General features: G+C 47.2%; 2 protein-coding genes across 3 annotated transcripts; one reads left to right on the top strand and one right to left on the bottom strand.

Moving 5' to 3' along the window:
- The first annotated feature begins 827 nt into the window (after positions 1-827).
- On the top strand, positions 828-10,682 carry dis3l (DIS3 like exosome 3'-5' exoribonuclease). The gene is made up of 18 exons (XM_014967991.2): positions 828-1,047; positions 2,418-2,568; positions 3,148-3,276; positions 3,601-3,736; positions 3,805-3,972; positions 4,043-4,121; positions 4,196-4,372; positions 4,437-4,606; positions 5,287-5,448; positions 5,526-5,776; positions 6,230-6,322; positions 6,391-6,679; positions 7,201-7,436; positions 7,568-7,722; positions 7,840-8,018; positions 8,090-8,235; positions 8,999-9,170; positions 10,159-10,682. Exons 1-18 carry the CDS (start codon positions 918-920, stop codon positions 10,468-10,470), a joined length of 3,135 nt encoding a protein of 1,044 aa, XP_014823477.2. The 5' UTR covers positions 828-917; the 3' UTR covers positions 10,471-10,682.
- On the bottom strand, positions 10,618-14,938 carry tipin (timeless interacting protein). Of its 2 annotated transcripts, XM_014967998.2 has the most exons (8): positions 14,830-14,938; positions 13,394-13,529; positions 13,228-13,318; positions 13,080-13,155; positions 12,295-12,417; positions 12,159-12,222; positions 11,179-11,385; positions 10,731-11,095 (listed from the first exon to the last, which is right to left on the bottom strand). In XM_014967998.2, the coding sequence occupies exons 2-8, from the start codon at positions 13,515-13,517 to the stop codon at positions 10,875-10,877; spliced, it is 906 nt and encodes a 301-aa protein (XP_014823484.2). In that variant the 5' UTR covers positions 13,518-13,529; positions 14,830-14,938; the 3' UTR covers positions 10,731-10,874. The 2 variants fall into 2 exon arrangements, with proteins under 2 accessions (XP_087860668.1, XP_014823484.2); XM_088004542.1 differs by having other exon boundaries at positions 10,618-11,385.
- Positions 14,939-15,359: the final 421 nt, after the last annotated feature.

The following is a 15,359-nucleotide window of genomic DNA, read 5'->3' as shown; positions in this document are numbered from 1 at the left end:
GCAGAACATTTATGAGATTAATCCAATAAATTATGTTTTGTTTTGTTTTTTGGCGGAAATTTATGCCACCTTCTTCCCATCTACAGACAATTACGGGATTTCAACATGGCGACGTAAATAAATATGATACGCTGCCTTTTACAAACATAATTTCAAGCTTTACTTTCCACAAACTAATATTACTAACAGTTTAGACCTGCAGACTCTGCATTGACTTCAGACAATCTCTTACTTGTGTGCCTTGTAAAATCAACATTTCAATCAAGTTTTCTGCTGTTGATGCCAGGAGCAGCCATTTTGAAAAGCAAAGTCGGCCTTACAGGTCCGTAGTACACGGACTAAGTTAGCTAATGCAACTTTAGTCAATCATAAACAGTAGTTGCCCTAAATGAGCAACATTGTATTTATTGGGAAAACACGCTGCATTCCAGTTACCTCGGAACTCGGGAATGTATTTAACATCACACCCAAGGAAACGGCGTTCCTGTAAGATAAAAGAAGAAGAAGAAGAAGAAGAAGAAGAAGAAGAAGAAAAAGAAAGAAATTTCCAACATGGCGATGGATTTTCTCAACAAATTTGATCAGTGGAATCAATTATTAAAATCAAAATATTTTACTTTGGTACATGCATTTTATAAGATATGGCAAACATTAAAAATACTTCTTTTTTTTTCCAAAAAATTATTCAAATATTTCACTTTTTTAAAATTATTATTTTAATTATGTTTTGTTTCTAAAGACCAGAGATCAAGTGTTCGTACTCGGAAGACCGACAATCCGACAGCACTTGAATGCAGCAGAACGCGTAGAGCGTCATGACATCATGACGCTCTTCCTGCCTGGAGTCCGCCAGATTCGGACTTGTTTACATGTGAGAGTTCCTGGTTGAGCCGCGGCTCCGCAGCGGAGTCCTCAGGATGATCAAGACCGAGAAGGTTCTGCACCTGAAGAGCAGCCGAGGCCGGAAGGTTCGGGTGGTTCGGGAGCACTACCTGCGGGAGCGGGTCCCCTGCTTCAGCGCGCTGTGCCAGGCGGGCTGCGAGAACGGTGAGGTCCGCGGGAGCTCGGTTCTGCTGGAGGCCCGGGTTCACTACGGCATGTAGGACATCTCTGGTCTGGTCCGTAGGATAAGACCCACAGTCCGGACCGGAACCAAAACTAGACGGACAAAAATGTCAAATCAAATTTCCTGTTCGAATGAAATCAATAAGTAAGTTTATCGATCAGTCAGAAAGTTTTCCTCAGAGTTCTAGATCCATTTAGAGGCATCCATCCAACACCCATCCATCCAACATCCAACAACCATCCATCCATCCAACACCCATCCATCCAACATCCAACAACCATCCATCCAACACCCATCCATCCAACAACCATCCATCCAACATCCAACAACCATCCATCCAACATCCAACAACCATCCATCCAACATCCAACAACCATCCATCCAACACCCATCCATCCAACATCCAACACCCATCCATCCAACATCCAACAACCATCCATCCAACATCCAACACCCATCCATCCAACAACCATCCATCCAACACCCATCCATCCAACATCCAACAACCATCCATCCAACACCCATCCATCCAACATCCAACAACCATCCATCCAACATCCAACACCCATCCATCCAACAACCATCCATCCAACACCCATCCATCCAACATCCAACAACCATCCATCCATCCAACACCCATCCATCCAACATCCAACAACCATCCATCCAACATCCAACAACCATCCATCCAACATCCAACAACCATCCATCCATCCAACACCCATCCATCCAACATCCAACAACCATCCATCCAACACCCATCCATCCAACATCCAACAACCATCCATCCAACATCCAACACCCATCCATCCAACATCCAACAACCATCCATCCAACAACCATCCATCCAACACCCATCCATCCAACAACCATCCATCCAACATCCAACAACCATCCATCCAACATCCAACAACCATCCATCCAACATCCAACACCCATCCATCCAACATCCAACAACCATCCATCCATCCAACAACCATCCATCCAACATCCAACAACCATCCATCCATCCAACACCCATCCATCCAACATCCAACAACCATCCATCCATCCAACAACCATCCATCCAACATCCAACAACCATCCATCCATCCAACAACCATCCATCCAACATCCAATATTCATCAATCATCCAACAAACATCCTTCCATTTAAAGATTAAACCATGAACCGGACCTCCTGCTGACCCTGAAAACAAACCACAGAATCTGCAGCCTCACATACAGGCAGCCTGTCAGAGGAGTCCAGAACCACCAACCAACGATAACGTCAGGCTTTTCTCTGATCCACATCAAGTTTTTATTATTTTCTCCAGTTTATTTTAGATCTGTGATGTTTTTTTCTGACCCAGATGGTAAAGTTCTGCCTGGAGACCTAACCCACTACGTGGTTCCGGACGCCGAGGTGGTGCTGAACTACCTGGAGGTTCTGGAGCTGGTGGAGCTGCAGGGGGTCGTGTTCACGCAGACGGCCTGTCAAGCTCTGCACAGCAAGGGCCGCAGGTAGGAGAACCGAACCAGAACCAGAACCAGCCCAAACCTCCATAACTCCCACTGACTCAGCAGCCTCGCCTTCTGCGCAGCGCTGCTCCTTGATCACCTTTTCTATCCCTGCAGAACTCTGCAGGAGCGAGCCGGGTCGGCCTCATTAGACCCGGTTCTGCTGACTCAGCTGTGACCCGCAGGAAGCCGTTAATAAGGAACCCTGCCTGACCCGCACTTCCACTGCGGTTTGGTTCTGGTTTCTGCTGACTTGGTGGAGGGAAATGTTGCATCATTAATGTGCTGTTAGGTGAGGGAGCTGCAGGTTCAGTCCAGAACAGCGTGCAGCGGTGACCTTTGACCTCCTCTGGCCCCAGATTCACCCAGAATGTCTCCCCCTGATCGACAAATAGAATCTGAGTTCGGTATCCAAGAATATTTTCCTAGAAAGTTGAGTGGAAGGAAAAAATGTGTGCCAAATGTCATTTTCCAGGTTCCACCAGGGGGAGCTGTAGCTTGTTGATGGAAGGTTTTTTGGCTAAAATCTGTTATTTTTTATTAGAAGAACCTGAAACATGGCAGAGTTCTGCTCCTCTGCAGGTTCTACAACCGTCTGAGGAACCTGCTGAAAGACCCGCGGCATGACTGCGTCCTGTTTGCTAACGAGTTCCAGGAGTTCTCCTACTGCCCCCGAGAGAAAGGAGAGAGCCAGGAGAAATGGCAGACCAGGTGAGTCCTCCCAGGTGACCCCCAGGTGACCCCAGAACCAGCAACCTGTTCAGGTCAGAATTTACTGTAAACACAGTGTAGGATTATAGAATAAAAGGTTTAAGTCCAACTTAAAGGGATCCACGATGACTTAATGTAAGCTTGTGCTAATGGTGTTAGCGATAGCTAATATAGTTAGCTCTACATAACGGCATTAGCTTCAGGTAATGGCGATAGCTCCAGCTATTAGAGCTGGCTCCAGCCAGTGGCGTTAGCTACTGCTAATGGTGTTAGCTCCTGCTAATGGTGTTAGCTACTGCTAATAGTGTGTGTGTGTGTGTGTAGGTGTGTGTACGCCGCCGCTGTGTGGTACTACAACCACCTGGCTGGGATGATGAACCTGGTGATGATCACTGAGGACCTGGACTCCGTGTCCCGGTTCAGCAGCCTCAACTCCGGAGTCTACGTCATCGGCGTCCAGGTGGGGTTGCCCGGTCGCCATAGCAACCACCCAGGTGCAACGCTCACCTCCACTTTCTTAATTTTCAGGAGTACCTGCAGAGCTTCTGGCCGGCTCTGCAGGCCGCCCAGGATCTGTACGGATCCGTCCGCCAGGCGCTGCAGGAGAAGGAGGCCGACGGCTCACAGAGGGAGTTTCCAGAACATTTACCTGCTCAGGTTCTGGAGGCCGGGATCAAGTCCGGACGCTTCGTCCAGGTCTGGACCTGCAGGTATTCTGGTCCAGGATGTGCTGATGGAGCTCCTGATTGGACCATTTGTCCTGCAGGGAACCCTGAACGTGAGCAAACACCGCGCTCAGAACGAAGCCTTCGTCACCAGCGACGGTTTGTCCTCCAAGAGCCCAGGTGAAGGTCGCTGAGGTCAGGTGAGTTCCTCCAGGTGAAGCTCTGAGGTCACCCCTCCTCTCCTCCTGCCTCAGACCTGAGCGCCGGCGTGCTGGTGGAGGGTTCTAAGAGCCGGAACCGGGCCGTGCACGGCGACCTGGTGGCGGTGGAGCTGCTGCCCAAGGCCGAGTGGCGAGGGAAGGTCACGGCTCTGAGCGAGGGGCCGGCGGACGAGCGGAGCGGGGATGACGAGACCAAGCCCATGCCGACAGGTGGGGGGGTTCTGCCGGGCCGGCCGTGTGGGTCTGTGTGGGTTCTGACCTCTGACCCCGGCAGGTCGCGTTGTGGGGATCCTGCAGAGGAACTGGAGGGACTACGTGGTGACCTTTCCCCCCCGGGACGCGGCGCAGGCCCAGAGCCGGGCCGCCCAGCGCGTCCTGGCCGTTCCCTGGGACCGCCGGATCCCCAAGGTCCGGATCAGCACCCAGCAGGCCGACGCGCTGCAGGTCCGGTCCGCTTACAGAACCAGAAAATATCTGCTCGTTATGCCTGTTACCATAGCGACAAAACCTTTTATTCTGGTTTAATTTTGGTGTTAAAACCAGTTTTAAACCTGGGATTAGCCCTGGATTTATTATTGTTTTGTTACTGAGTTTTAATCCTAGTCTAATCCTGGTTTTATTCTGATATTATCAATCTAATTATTAAGTTTAGTTCTGGTTTAGTCGCAGTGAAATTATGGTTGTATTGATGTTTAAATCCAGCTTTAATCCTAGTTGTCATGTTTTATTTAGTATTTAATTCTAGTTTTATTCCAGCTTAATTCTGGTTTAGTCCTGGTTTAAATTGGTTCAAACGTCATTAATTTATGGTTTTCTTTTTGTTTTATTTTTTGGTTTTAATCCTAGTTTTATTCTGGATTAAATCCAGATTTAATTCTTGTTTCACTCTAGTTATTTAATCCTAATCTAAGCGGAGTGGAGCTCCAGCAGGTTCAGCTACATCCCAGACTGTATAGACTAAGTTAAAGGTCAAAGGTCATGTCAGCCCAGTAAGAAAAAGAAACCATTAGTGATTAAAGCTGGTTGTGTATACAGGAAGGAAGCTCCGGTGTAAATGTTGGGATTTGGGTTCTGAAATCAGCCGGTTCTGGTCGTTGAAGCCGTCCGGTTCGGTTCCCCTGCAGGACCACAGGGTGGTGGTTCGGATCGACTCGTGGCCCAGCACGTCACTCTATCCCAACGGACACAGCGTGCGGGTTCTGGGCCGGGCCGGGGAGCTGGAGACGGAGGTCCAGACGGTCCTGATAGAGAACTGCATCCACGTGCCGCCGTTCTCCGAAGCCCAGGTGGAGATCGGAACCGGCGGTCAGCTGCTGACCGGGCGCCATCGATCTGAGCGGGATGTTTCCCTGTGGTGTGGCAGCTCAGGGAGATGCCGGTGAATTCCCCGGAGAAACCGTGGGCGGCGGATCCGGCCGAGGCGGCGGCGCGCCGGGACCTGAGGCAGACCCACCTGGTGTTCAGCATCGACCCGCAGGGCTGCGAGGACGTGGACGACACGCTGTCGGTGCGGCGCCTGGCCGGCGGGAAGCTCCTGGAGCTGGGCGTCCACATCGCCGACGTCACGCACTTCGTCAGGGAGGGATCGCTCACCGACCTGGAGGCCCGGTCCAGGTAGGACTCCGGAACCGGCGGCATGATTAGCTAACAGCAGCTAATCTAACACAGCGATCACTCGTTCACCACACAAACTCCTGAAGTTTTGTTAAAGTTTCAGAAGTTTTTTATTTAAAGAAATTGATTTGAAAAATATTTCTCATTTTTTTATTTATATAAATTTATTTTGATCCTTGAAATACTCAAATTTCCACTTTGTAATCTGTCTGATGTAAATTTTAAATTATTTATAATTTGATCAGTCACTCAGACTTTAACAAATACTTTTTTACTCTTACTCAGGTAATTTCTTGGCTACTTTTTAAACTATGCTAAGCAGTGCTGCTCTTACTTTAGTATAATTTTTGGGTTCCCGTCTGGTTACCGTTTACATCCTTATTATGTTGTATGAATAAATATGGTTCAAAAATTCAGTTTTGTGGATGAGTTGTGTTCATGTTTCCCTCTTAGAGCCACCACCTACTACCTGGCGGACCGCCGCTACGACATGCTGCCTGCCGTCCTCAGCGCTGACCTTTGCTCCCTGCTGGGCGGGGTCGACAGGTCGGTTCTCCCTGCTTCTCTGCTCACCGCCGACTCCATCAGTCCCAACGCCGTCCTCTGGTTTCCAGGTACGCCATGAGCGTCATGTGGGAGCTGGACGCTCAGAGCCTGGCCGTCACCAAGGTGTGGTTCGGCCGGACCCTGATCCGCTCCTCCTACCAGCTGCACTACGAGCTGGCCCAGGCGCTGCTGAACGGGGAGGAGGCCCAGGTTCCTGAGCTGGCCCGGCTCGACCCGGAGGAGCGGGACGCCAAGCTGAGCGAGCTCATCCAGGCGCTGGAGACGCTGACGCACATCGCCAGACACCTGCGGGCTCAGAGGGACCGAGGAGGAGCGCTGGAGCTGGAGGGAGTGGAGGTAAACGGACGTTTCTGCTGGGTTTCTCTCCTTGGGGGGTCATGAGATTTCTGATTAAATACATTTCTTATGTATATTATATAATCAATTATATATTTTGTTTTTAACTCAAAATACACATCAACATGAATCCAACTTGCAACAAACTGATAAAATGATTTGTGATCACATTGTTTTGTTTATTGATAGGTTCGTGTTAAATTGAGTTGTAATACTGAGTGTCACCACCGGGTGGCGGTGCATCTGTTGCTCTGTTTTTCCAGCCATGGAGGACAGAAGCAGTGAATGTAATGTGTGAATTTCAAAAACAATAAACAAAAAACTATATAAATCAGAAATGTACCTCCAGGTTGAGGACTTCTGGTGAAGCATCAACCTGAAATGATTCTGGTTTAAACCCAGCAGCAGAAGGTCAACCTTCATTGAGATCATTTTGAACGTTAATCAGTTTTTCTCCAGCAGAAGAAGAACGATCCGGTTCTGTCCTGGTGGATCACACGTTGCTCGTTCCTCCTCCACAGGTCCGAGCCCAGCTGGACCAGGACAAGAACATCACGGCGCTGGTTCCTCGCCAGCCCCTGGAGGTCCATGAGACCGTGGCAGAGTGCATGATCTACGCCAACCACTGGGTGGCGCGCAAGATCCAGGAGGCCTTCCCCTACCAGGCCCTGCTGAGGCGTCACCCGCCGCCACGCCAGGAGCTGTTCAGCCAGCTGGTGGACACGGCCCGGGCCGCGGGGTTCTCCATCGACACCAGGTGGGTTCTGGTCCGCTCCCCACCCGTCTGCCGGCTCACCACCTGTCTGGAGGTGGAGACCAGCAGCAAAGGAGGAGTTTGATGGATGTTCATCCGTCCATCCGGCCTGAGTTCTGACTCTGCTCCTGCAGGACCAACAAGGCCTTGGCCGACTCTCTGGACCGAGCCGTGGACCCCGAGGACCCGCTGGTGAACAGGCTCCTCAGAATGATGGCCACCCAGGCCATGTCCCAGGCCTTGTACTTCTCCACTGGTGCTCAGCCTGAGGACCAGTTCTACCACTATGGTAAACCAGTCATTCCGCTTCGTAAACCAGTTCTACCACTACAGCAGACCAGTTGCTGATGGTCTTCAGGAAGCAGTTTGCTTGGCTCTTCCTGATTGGCTCATTTCTGCCCATCAGGTCTGGCTCTGGACCGCTACACTCACTTCACCTCCCCGATCCGCCGCTACGCCGACATGGTGGTGCACCGCCTGCTGACCGCCGCGCTGCAGCTGGAGCGGGGGGCGGAGTCTGGCAAACCGCCGGCCGGCAACAAAGACATGGAGGAGCTTGCAGAGCACATCAACAGCAGGAACCGGGTGAGCGGCTTGTTGGGTCGGGGCGGTTCTGTGCTTCCTGAATGTTGTCTGAGTTGATGTGATGTCGGCAGGCGGCCCAGCGGGCCCAGAACCTTTCCACCGGACTCTTCCAGTGCCTCTTCTTCAAAGAGCGCGACCCGGAGACGGACCCGCGCTGTGTGGCCGACGCCATCATCTACTCCATCAGGGACAACGGCGTGCTGGTCTTCATTCCAGAGTAAGGAACGGGACGTCTTCCTCCATTGGTCTGCTGTTCCAGAGACAGCAGAACATTTTCTCAGCATGATTCTGCCACCGCCATGCTGGACACTTAGTTCAATGTTCCTAGGTTTAAAGCCTCAGGAACTTTTTTCCTGGTAGCATGACTTCTGTCAAGTTGGGTCCCACCGAATGAAATGGACTAAATTTTACAGATTTCACTTCACTGTTTCATCTGGGATTCATTTTTCACATTATTCATTCATTTATGTCAGTTCCAAACTAAATATTTAATTTGCTAGCTGAATATGTAGTAAACAAGTTAAATATAGTACATATAGGTTGCTAGCTAAAAATTTAGTTCCAAGCTAACTATGTAGCTAGCAGGCTAAATATTTAGTATCAAACTAAATGCTTAACTTGCTTTGCATGTAGTTATCAATCTAAATATTTATCTTGCTAAATAAAAATATTTAGTTGCAAGCCAAACATTTAGCTTGAAACTAAATATGTAACTTGCTATCAAAATATTTATTTTAGAGTCAATTATTTAGCTTCAAGCTAACTAGTTAGCATACCAAATATTTAGCTTGCTAACTAAATACTTACTTTGAAACTGTGATATTTATGAATGAGTAACAGGGTGAAAACTTCACTTTAAAAAACTTTTTTTTACTCGCAGCAGGTTCTAAATAAGTGATATTATTGCTGTTACTTTAGACTGACTTTAAAACGGCCCCCACAGCGGAGCTCTGACTGCAGGTGTGCTGCTGTTTTTACAGGTACGGAGTGAAGGGTCCCGTCTACATGAGGAACAAGGAGGGCCTGGTGGTGGCGGCTGGCCCCGACGGTACCTGTGAGTGGCAGAGCGGCTCCGTTCGCCGCCACTCGGACCACATCACCACCATGTCTGGCCGTGGCAGCGCCACCTTCAGGCTGTTTGACCACATCACGGTGAGCCGACAGAAACACCTTCATCTGAGCAAAGAGGCGCTACGCTGACCCAACAGCAGGGGGTCTTTCCAGGTTTTGACCTTTTTTAAAATGCAACACCAAACGCAGTTAAAGCTCTGATGATCCTGGCGCCAAAACCTTTTAATCAAAAAATTGGTTTCAAAGTTGGTCTGTTTCCATTAAGCAACTTCACTTTTGAAATGGTTGTACAAATATATGGTCAATGGAAACGCAGCTCCTGTTGATTATCTCCAGTAGCAGTCAGTGTTGCAGCGACTCTAAAGAGGCCTCTGACTTAACATGCTAACAGCTCAATATCTGATCTTCCACAGTAACATCCTGGATGACACCATCTGCTGCTAATCCGCCTCATTTGCTTTTGCTGCTCCTCTTTAAATCTGTCTGGTTGTTTGGTTAGAAGGCCGAGGAGACATGCTGGAGTAGGGGATAAGATCAGTGAAACTCTGGCTGGAGTCTGTTTTTGGGTTTGAAGTTCATCCAGTCTGTCTGGCAGTAGAGCTGGGCGTTTATCGTATTTATCATGTTGAATTTCTTATAAGAGTTTTAATTTATTATTGTCACAATAAATTCCAATTAATGTTTAAGCTCCACAAAACTGTCCTTCCTGTCAGGATTGATAGTTTTAATATTTCCTCCAGTTGGTTCAATAAATGTGAAACCATGGTTACCATCTGCAGCTCGAGCTGCTTAGTGCGTCTGGTGTCCTGAAGAAACGTTTCACACATGGGAACGTTTTTCAAGAGCTGGTTTTGTGCGTGTAGGACTGTAATTGCTGTGACACAGTTACCTAAAAAAGATGTAATAGTTATTGCAAAATATTGCCAGATATCTCCTATTGCTCATTATAATGAGCTACACGGGACTTGGGGTCAAAGGTCAAGCGTATCTTCAGACTCACTGTTAGGAATAAAATGGAATAAAGCTTTTATATTCCAGACGGTCAGAACTCTCTCCGTCCCGTCTCCAGGTCCGGATCTCCGTCCTGTCCACTAACTGCCACGCCGACACGCTGACCCTGCAGGTCATCAGCAACCAGCCGCACCTCGGCGCGGCGCCGCAGCGGCCCGGCTCGCCGCGCCGCAGCCAGCTGGTGCAGGAGGTGGTGCGGCTGGCCGGGGAGGCGCAGGAGAAGGCGGCACGCCGACCCGAACTCTCCAAGGAGGAGCGGGAGTTCCGGCAGAGCAGAACCCCCAACCTGTACTCCCTGCTGGAGGAGATCCGGGAGCTGGCGCTGATGGACCCAGACGCCGCCGCGCGAGCCGGCACCGTCATGGCATAGAGGACGAGCCGCCACAGAGCGACTCGTGAGGTTCTGACCCAACGGTCCAGAACCGACAGAAACCAGCAGATGGGATGTGGGAACTGTTTTTAGCTCGTTTTGGGAGAAATGTTCTGGTTCACCATCAGAACATGAACTCTGACCCGGTTTCATTAAAATCAACTGTTTATTATTATCGGACATTTTTATATTAAAATAACTCGAACACAGAACCGGCCCGTTTTGGTTGTTTCCTATTAAAACAGAACCTGTTACAGTCCACTCTTCTGCCCTGGACCAGAACCGGACCAGAACAGAAACATCCAGCTTTAAAGTTTTTCAGGCTCCCGCTTAGGAACCAGTAAGGTTCTGTAGTTTGGTTCTGGTAGAAGGTTCTGTTGCAGAGATCCAGGTTTTGACACACCTCAGGGTTGGGAGCTTGGACTCCTTTCTTTCTCATCCTCAGCAGGAAGTTCTGCTGGAGAGTCGGGTTCAGAAACCTCAGGTGGAGGAGTCTTTGTGCTGCCGGACGGATCCGGGTCCAGATGTTCTCCTGGCTTCTGGTTCTGCTCAGTAGACCCGTTGAGATCTGCTGTGAGGTCACTTCCTGTTGAGGGCGCCGTGTCAGCCTGGGGCGCTGAGGGATCTGAGGAAGCAGAAAAACTTCCTGAAGCATTTTTCGGCCGGGTTCTGAGCGCCCTCTAGTGGTTCTGGGTGGAACCGTCTCACCTGTCTGCTGCTGCCGGGCCAGTCGCCTCTCCAGCGCTCGCTGCCGGTTCTGCTCCATCCGCCGGCACTGCTCCTCAGTCAGGGAGGGAGGAGCCGGAACCGGAGCCAGAGCCGGGGTGGAGTGGACCGGACCTGGAGGATCGGTAGAGGAGGGCTGGCTGATGAACGGATCGGGATCCTGGAATCCAGCCGGCAGCTCCTCCGCTCCTGGAAACAGAGAAATCACCTCAGATCCAGAGTGCTGCTAATTAGCTATGGTGCTAATTAGCTGTGATGCTAATTAGCACCATTAGGCACATGAGGAATGAAACAGAGTTCAATCTTACATTTTACTGATGCTGCTTTTGCTCAAACAAAACTTTAAAATACAGTTAAAAATGTTTGTGAACAACCATTGCTTTATCATTGTTAGTTTTCTAAAAGCAGATGAATTTATTGGCTGCAAAGTATCATGAGCTCCTGCCGTGTTTTTGCAAAATGAAATCAGTTTCTGAATTTCAACATATATTTTTGAGCAGCCATTGGTGTTTCCAACAATAAAACTTGGAATAACTTTGAATTGGGGTCACATGTTATGTGTTTTATTATATCTTATATAGACGACATTATTTTGCCTAAATATATTTTATTGCACACTTTAGCTCAGAATTAAGATTATTTACTGAGTTTATCAGTTTCTGGCTGTCGGCCCATGAGCTGCATGTAGTTTAAACTCCAACCACTAGAGGGCATCAGAGCACTTCAAATAGCAACATTATGATGAGAAGCAGATGCATCAGCCAACAATATTTATACATCTCCTGTGAAGGAGGTAGAAGCTAATTAGCTTCACTAGTCCATCAGGGGTTAAAGGTCAAAGCTATTTAAAATGGACTGATTTTCATATGTAAAACAGACATGAGAAAAGTTTGGACACTTTTTAAATCTGGCCCAGTGAACATCAGTCACTGTGACGCCCCTGAAGGTCCAGTCCGTCTCACCTGGTTTGTCCATGAAGTCTTCGTCTGTGAGGGGCATGTCCAGTCGGATCCGTTTGAGGCAGGTCTGCGGCGCAGAGGAGGAACCCGTTAGAACCCGTCCTGCACAGAGGACCTCTCCCTTCCTGCTTCAGCCCACCTGAACCTCCTTCTTGCTGCCGAGCTTCTCCACCCTGTCGATGAAATCTTCAAACTGCAGTTTGGGGAAGAGCCGGTGGGCCCAGTTCTCCATCTTCTGCATGAGCAGCCGCAGGTCCTCCGCCTGGCCAAAGAGCCGGTCCAGACGCCCAGCAGAAGCAAAGAGGATTCAATTAAACATGTGATCAGAAGAACAAAGCCTTTTATAGATGAGACATTTTAGATCCAAAAAAAACAGCTGGGTATGGAGAATTTTAAAGGGGTAGTGTTGTGTATTTTATAATAACTATGTTTTATAGCATAACTGTTACCTTCAACTGTTATAAAAAACTGAATTTGTAATTTAGCGCCTTGAAATTGGGCCTCTGTCTCTTTAAAAGCTCCAGCTCCTCCTGAAGCTCCGCCTCCAGGAAGTCGTCCCAACATGGCTCCTCTATTAACCCTTTAATGTTTTTACCAGCGTTGCTCTGAGCAGCAGCTGCTGTAATGAGCTCAGCAGCTGTTTGCTAACTGCTGCTGGCTAGTCTGAAGGAGCTGAGTGGGGGAGGAGCTAGGCCTCAAAGGCGGGGCTAGGTCCACCCAGGCGTTTTGCAACTGAATGGTTGCCATGGAGATTAAAGGATTCCTCAAACATGACAGAATCAAAGTAGCACTCGGGTTTGTTTTTGATGAAGGAAAAACTTTACAACATGATTGAAAGATCAAAAAGTCTGTTTTCCATGATACTGGCCCTTTAAGATGTTTATTTTTTAGCTCAATGATGACTAATCAAACCTTGTTTCTCACCTCGTGACCTTTGCCCTTAAAGCGAGCGTTAGCGAACAAGGTCCGCAGAGCCGGCAATCCTCTGTCTGAAATGAGCCTGAGAGGAAACGACATCATGAGCGTCTGGATTAACCACCGGAGGAAAACCACCTGTTATGAAGATGGGAACCTCTGGGAGTCCAGCTTCGGCTGCGGCCTCTTCACTCCTTTCCTCTTGGCAGCCGGAACGTCAGCCAGCTTGGACACCTCGCCTTCCTCAGCTGCAGCACAACGACAGGTGGCCGTCACCAGATCGTCACGTTTATCTCCGCTGATGTTTAGAAACGAACTCTCACCTTCTCCAAACGGGTCGTCCTGCGACTGAGCTGCTCCAGGGGACAGAGGGGGAGGAAGAGGAGGGAACGCTTCATCCTCCAAGTTGGACAAGTCGCTCATCCCGTCGTCCTGTTGGTCATTCATGGTGACTGAATGCTGAGAGAAAACAAGCATCTGTCATCAACTTTAAGATTTAAGCTGCTAAACTCTACAGTCGAATATTTACAGCTTTGAATCAGGTTTTTATGTTCAATCACAGTATTAGGAACCATCTGGAATAAATATGACGCAAACAAACTGAGTCGATAGTATATCTGACCTGTTGGATGGAGGAGACGCTAGAAAAACAGTGATGAGAAAGTGATGAAATACGAGGAAAACAGATGAATATGGAGTCACGATATTCAGTAACTAGTTTTCTGTATGTTGTGCCGCTCCAGTTTCATTTATATAATTTACATATTATACATACTTTTAATTAATGGTTTACATATTTAAATATTTCATTATTCATTTATCTGTTTGATCTTTATTTTATACTACTTATTTGTGCTTCATTTATTAATTTTAAATATTCTTTATTATATAACTTCCACAAAAATAGTTTGTTACATTTACTTATTGTATTATTTTTTATTTTATATAATTTATTTAATAATTTTCTTACATTTATTTTCTTTCTTTTTTATATGCTTAGTTTATATATTATTTCTTTGGAATCTTTACATTTTTCTTTACTCCATAAAATGTTTATTTCTACATTTCATACTTTTATTCAATATATTTTATTTATCTATATTGTTTTGTTTTGTAGTCTAATTTTATGTGCTTTGTTTATTTTAGAAGTTTTTATTTGATTGTGCTGTATTTGTTGCTGCCTCTTTGCCAGGACTGCCTTAAAAAGTTTTTTTAAATCTCCATAGGGATATATATCGGTAAAATAAAGATTAAATTAAAATAAATAAATAATATTATTAATCTTTTATTTTATTGTTATCTTATGTGCTTCAGTTATTTTTGAGTAGCTCAAATAACTTCTGGTTTCAACCAGAGAAAACGCACATCTAATAAAACAAGGTTTTACACTGTAATTCCCTTCCTGCACTGTAGAGGGCGGTAATACACCGTTGGAGAGTCCCCAGAAGAACAACGAAGGCGGTAAACACACAAAAATAAACAAAACAAAAAGACTAACGTGTTAACCGGACACAGAGCCGATATTTGGGTTAGTTCTGATAACTCGCCTCAATACGGTAGACAGGACGTTGTTAAAAGTAGTCTTTGTTTGGCTGCTGAACCGAACGTGACAGTAATTTAGACACAAACTGCGGATAAATGAGGTGAAATAAATACCAGCGGCGGCCAGAGAAGATCTGAAACTAATACAACTTTCAGTCTTGACCCGGAAAAGATCCTTGAGAGAACTAAAACTCAATGAAATAAAACTTTAACGTACCTTTTGATGAGCTACAGCGCCAAAGAACTAGAGGACCCGCCACTGATGCGCCTTCTTCTTCTGCAGTTCACATGAGAAGCCTGCAGCATTGCTGCCACCCGCTGGATTCATCAGGTGTTACATGCCAGGACAGAAGATGAATCCCAGCATATATGAATGCGGTTACCAGGGTCTCCAACTAATTAAAAATACCATCAGGCTTACGAAACCCGACCTCAGAGTTCATTCTGTCACCGTTTATTATTCTTGTCCTACAGACTGCTGAATTTGTCCACATCAGGTTGGATTTAATTATTCTGGAACCTGCTGATAAATTTTAAGAAATTTTTATTATGTCAGGTTTAAAACCTGAAGGGGAATATTTTTTTTCCATGAGTGAATCTGTTTCATTTTTTTTTCACCGAGTGAAAAATAAGTGATTATTACACTCTGGAAACCTTCCAACCCTCCTACTGCAGAGGAGTGCATGAACCTGGTAAATGAGCTGTTTGATGAAAAATAAATAAAATCTTACATTTATATACTACACA

This window comes from Poecilia mexicana, unplaced genomic scaffold, assembly GCF_051168715.1.
Source record: "Poecilia mexicana isolate PSO_F unplaced genomic scaffold, ASM5116871v1 scaffold_3, whole genome shotgun sequence".
NCBI lineage: Eukaryota > Metazoa > Chordata > Actinopteri > Cyprinodontiformes > Poeciliidae > Poecilia > Poecilia mexicana.
Note: the sequence above shows the minus strand (reverse complement) of the source record. Positions and strands in the feature narration are given on the sequence as shown.